Below are 5,436 nucleotides of genomic sequence, written 5' to 3' on the forward strand. Positions count from 1 at the left end.
AGATATGGGAGACCCAGGTTCAAATTCCCATTCAGCCATGGAGCTTGCTGGGTGACTTTGGACCACTCATCATCTCTCAGCTTACTTTACCTTACCAGGCTGTCGTGTGGAGAGAAAAGAGAACCATGTATGCTAAGCTCCTTGGGGAAGACCAGGATAAAAATGCACTAATGTAGGTCAGCAAAGTGACCAGACTCACAAGGTCACCCAATGAGCTTCCTGGCAAAGACCAGGATAAAAATGCACTAATGTAGATCAGCAAAGTGACCAGACTCACAAAGTGACCAGACTCACAAGAATGGGGATTTGGACTCCAGCCTGCTCAGTCCTAGTCTAACCACCCTGGCCAGGGACACTGCAATATAAAAGCTTATTAGGATGTGGCTAAGGGAAGCATATGCAAGTGCACTGCTTGAGAAGTGTAGCTCAGATCACCTTTTGCCACACCTCTTGGATCACACATTGCTTGGGCGAGCAGAGTTGTAATTCATGATCCCAGGGGGTGTTGCAAAGGATGGTGGGACATAACTCGTAAGTCACATTCTGTGCTGTCTTGTGGGAATCTACTGCTCACTCTTCTAATTGTATTTTTCTCCCTCCCACATCAACAACATAATTGCCCAGCCAGTTACAATATTTCATTATTGCTCAGTTGGTACCTGAACTCAGTGAACCAAAATATCCCTTTCTGGGAGATCACAAGCAGTGGTTGAAAACACTTAATGGAGAAAACTGGGCAGGACGGCATTTGATGACATATTTATTTCTGCTATGCTGTACTTGTGGAAAAGACTGCCAAATACAGACTCCTTTTTCCCACCGGATGGGATCAGCAGAGTGGATGCATTTCTGACACAAAACACTTCCCCTGCACTTCCTAGCACATCGGCCACTTACATTCAACAGAGATGCATTAAATGCAGAGAGATGGTTATGTCATTCTGAGGCTCCATGTTACAGTGCCTACAAACTGTCACAGGGACTACTCGGCTGGAAGATTTGCCAAGCGTTCATTTTGTGAAGGGTAGACGTTTCCATGAAATGTGGGGATGGTTAGACATCCCTTAAGTTTTGTGCATCTACAACACTGGTCTTCTGGCGTTTGCCCAGGGAGACTTCTTCATTCCTTGGGCTGCCTTCACTTCGTTCCACTCCAGCTTCACATCAGGAACTTCATCCTCAGGCTCAGGGTCTTCCCTGGGGACCCCTTGGGGTGCAGCGATCACGATGGGCAGGGGGCCACATTCCTCACGAAATTCTACCACATAGAGGCTTTTCTTATTGGCTAGGGCTTGGTGAGTTTCCTGTACGGGCAAGATAAAAGGAGAAAGTTCTAAGCTAAAAGGAATTCCCCTTATCCAATTCCAAACCTAGCCTGCTGACCAGTCTTGATGTTTTGTATACCTAACTACAGGTAAACAGACATGTTATCTTTTCCCTAAACAAACAGATGATGCTTTTAGGATCCAGGAGAGCAGCAGACAACCCTTAAAGCACTTTTGTGAAGCAGGCACCTGCTGAAGGTAAAAGCCCCGTTTACAACCCCCTTCTTTTAAAGTACGCTTAAAAATGACCTCCTTTCCCTTCCATCTCTCTAGCCAAGTAGTTTCCCTATCAATATGCTGATGGTCCCACAAAAAGGAGGAAATTTGCAGAGACCCACATAAGTGCCTATAAGGCCCCTTTCCACCTGAAGAAGCCCTCTTCTAGCCTGCACGCCACAAATGAGCAACATACAGCACCTTCAATACTAACTTTCCTGCTTGGGCAGGAAAAGATAGGATACTGCTCTGCAAATCTTTCCTAGAACAAGGTCAGGAAGAAAACAACCTATGTTGTTGGCACTGGAGATAAACTAGTGATGGAATCAAATTGCCTGTTCTGTACACCAGCTATGGAGAGGGGGAGAAAGGCAATAGAATGAAGTGGAGCTTGATCTGCTCTGTGATTTCCTTCAGGTGTCCTTGCATTAACACGATTCCCCCCACCTCAGACTTCTGAAGGCCTGGCAGTAGGTGTCCCATGCCTGCTACCTCACTGCCTCTAGACAGTCTCGCCAAGGGAGAGGCATCATCAAGGCTCTTCCGTACCCTTCCAATGACCACAGCCCGCAGAACAGACTGGAGTGATAGACGACCTTCAGTTCTGGTGGCAGGATCGTGATTCATGGAAGGGAACAGTGTGTACCCCTGTGGCTGTAGGGGGTAAGAGCCTTATACCTCTGGCAGTGGTTGCCAAATAGTCCCTGCTCTTTCCTGCTCCCCCAAATTGTCTCAGCCACTTGTTCATGGCTGGCTGTGCTAAGTCTCAGGCTGGCCTTGTGCTGTCCTGTCCTCCTCCTAGTTCCATTAAGCCCACGCTCCTTCATGAAGAAGTGCCATGCTGGGACTGAGGTTTATAGCCAGATTTTGCACGAGAACGCAGTTCCTGTAGTGGGCTCTTTTGTGCAAAAATCATAAGGGTGAACATATATAACTGGGGCAAGCTTTCACCCAAGACTGAGAGCTGCAGAACAGTATTTAACTTCATATATACATGGCTCATATCACGTCAGTTTACCCAAGATCCCCAGCATTCCTCAATTTTATCTTCTAAAGGCTGGTACAGATTCCTTGCTTCCGATGTCTTAACCATTGTTAAGGGATCGGGAACGTCTATGGGGCTTCTGCGCTCCCTCCCCACTCATCTTTCCCTTTACTGCTCCAGCCATGGCTCAGGCAGACATTAGCATCACTCTTAATCATGATTAGGATGCATTCCAACTGTAGCTGTCAGCTGCTGGCATTTTAACCCTGGTTGAAGCCGGCAGAATGGAAGTGGGAGAAATCTGTCTTGGGCTGAGACGGGAATGTGTGATCACACCTCCATCCTGTCTCCTATAACCATGGTTAAGAGGCTGGGAGCACCACACATGCACTAGGCTGCTTTCTGGTAAGACAACTGAAATTGTAGAACCATTTCTGACTTTGATTTTCAAATATTTAAACCCTCCCCCGCATACTGGCACAGGGAATGGTGACAAACCGTAACATCTCTAGACTATGCCTGCCTATAGACCACTGGCTATAAATCCAGCTCCTGCAGTTCAATAAACACAGCCTGCAGTTGCCTACTCTGTAATTTACCTGTCTTGATAATCCCTTGAAGAGCGCTTTGGTGAGATTCAATAGATTATTAGATCCATAAAGTTTGGCATACATGTCTTTAATCCCAATCAGTTTGCACATAGTAATGATAGCTCGGTGACAGTGAAGTCCATGTCCTGCAAAGGGAAAAAGGTTGTTGCTAATTATTATTAACATTTACCATCAATGTGGAATTAATATGGCAAATCCTAGATTTAATAATTCTGAGCTATTTAACACTATCTACACTAACAGGTCAGGACCTGTTTCTGGCTCCTAGCTAGATGTGGCAAGAGCCAATGTACTGTAGTGTGTAGAGGTTAGAGAGTATTAATGTAAATGATGTTTGGTTTTCATCAGGCCGCGATGACTCTTGAGTCCCTATCACACCAACCTTCTGACAATCTTCAGAGATTAGTCATTTCAGCTATTCTAACAGCAAACAACCAGATACGCATATGTTGGCCTCAAAACCTCCCTCCCTCAAGAAATGGAGAATCTAGTTACTTTCCTTTAATGCAAATTGTAATGCATGCCTCCTAAATATATTTCTTGTCCCGCATAAGCCTCTGGCATGGTGCACACTGATGTCTTCTTTTCTGTTCATACTAGATTATCACTAAGGGATTGGGGGTGTGTGTGTCTGTGCTGAAACCAAATTCTATGAATTTCCAGGTGAAAAAACCCACCCCAATATGGCAAAGACTGAAAGCATGATTACCCCTGATAGATGGATTTCCTTCTTTCAGAATTTATATGATGACTGTATTGAGACCCCTTTTCCTGATATGAAGGGGGGACCTTCATTTATGGCTTCCAGTTAGCCACCAAGAAATTAAATCATATATAGCTTGTTTAAAAAATGGAAAGGCTCCAGGTCAGGATGGTATTCCTCTTTAAGTCTTAAAAGAAAAACCAGATTGGTGGACACAAGTTCTTGTACCTCTGTTCACATACACTGACCAAATGGATCGTGTTCCTAAGCAATGGAGTACATCTATTATAGTTCCTATCTTTAAAAAAGGTCAAAAACGTGATCCAGCAAATTATAGGCCTATTAGTCTTATAAGCATCATCAGTAAATTGTATTCGAGACATCTACTTGATAAGTTTGAAATGTGGTTAGAACAAGATGAGATTATATCACTGAAACAAGCTGGCTTTAGGGCAGGAAGATCAACAATGGAGCACTGTATGGTACTCCAACAGCTAATCGAGAAGTACTTGGCCATGGATGAACCTCTCTATATGCCGCCTCCATCAATTTGAAGACAGCTTTTGATTCAATATCATGGCAGAGATTATGGCAGAAACTAGAACCTGCCACGATTGACAAAAGATTACTATTTCTTATACATGCCCTCCATGAGAAATCTTCCCTTAGGGTGAGATATAATAAACACGGGGTATCTTACTGACCTAGTTAGAACTTTTAAAGGAGTCAGACAGGGCTGCCTTCTTGCTCCTTCGCTATTCAATTTTTACATCAGCGACATGATTAAATATTTGACTGACCTAAAGTTTCATCCACTGACATTAGCTGTACGCCACCTAACATTACTGCTATATGCAGATGATGCACTGTTATTAGCAAGAACTCCAGTAGGTCTACGGAGGGCACTAGACAGTTTCTCGACATATTGCAATAAAGAACACCTTACAATTAATTACAGAAAAACAAAAGTAATGGTATCTGGCAAATGGCCGAAAAAGAAAAGTTAGTCAATGAATGGGAACAAAATTGAACAGGTTAATAAGCTTATGTACCTAGGGGTCGTATTTCAAGATAATGGGCATATGACAGCTCACTGTAACTTGAGGGCGGACTGTGCTGAGAGATCCGTGAACGCAATTCTAAGATTCTTTTGTGTCAAAGGTGGCTCTTATGTCCCTGCAGCCCTAAAAATTTTCCATGCCAAAGTCATTAGCCAACTTCTTTATGGCACTGATATAGGGATCCTGGTGACTAGTTTACATTTGCTGGAGAAAATACAATCTAAATTCCTTCGATCTATTTTACAAGTCTTTACTTCCAATTCTTTACTTGATTGAAAACCGGACAAATAAAAATTGAAGCAATAATTTTTCTTGCCTCAGCATTCTCCTGGCTTAGGTTACACAAAAATGTAAAAGGTCGATTCCCTCTAATAGCTCAGGATCAGTACCAACCAAAATGGATACGCTTGACGGAGGGTAACTTAAAGTGTATAGGTTTCTCTCTCTTTTTTTTTTAAGCCCCCGGAGGGGATTTTTTATTGCATTTTTTTAAATAACACTACAAAACTACAACAGAAAAAAGGGAGGGGGAACT

General features: G+C 43.4%; 1 protein-coding gene across 1 annotated transcript in view; it reads right to left on the minus strand.

Moving 5' to 3' along the window:
• Nucleotides 1-281: 281 nt before the first annotated feature.
• MRPS5 (mitochondrial ribosomal protein S5) overlaps nucleotides 282-5,436 on the minus strand; it is a 50,036-nt gene continuing 44,881 nt past the window's right edge. The window contains exons 9-10 of the mRNA XM_015416139.1: nucleotides 3,126-3,262; nucleotides 282-1,304 (exon numbers count right to left, since the gene is read on the minus strand). Coding sequence (XP_015271625.1) covers nucleotides 1,080-1,304; nucleotides 3,126-3,262 — 362 coding nt within the window. The 3' untranslated portion in view covers nucleotides 282-1,079. The remainder of the gene's footprint in view (nucleotides 1,305-3,125; nucleotides 3,263-5,436) is intronic.

Source organism: Gekko japonicus, unplaced genomic scaffold, assembly GCF_001447785.1.
Source record: "Gekko japonicus isolate JY-2015 unplaced genomic scaffold, Gekko_japonicus_V1.1 scaffold339, whole genome shotgun sequence".
NCBI classification, from domain to species: Eukaryota; Metazoa; Chordata; class Lepidosauria; order Squamata; family Gekkonidae; genus Gekko; species Gekko japonicus.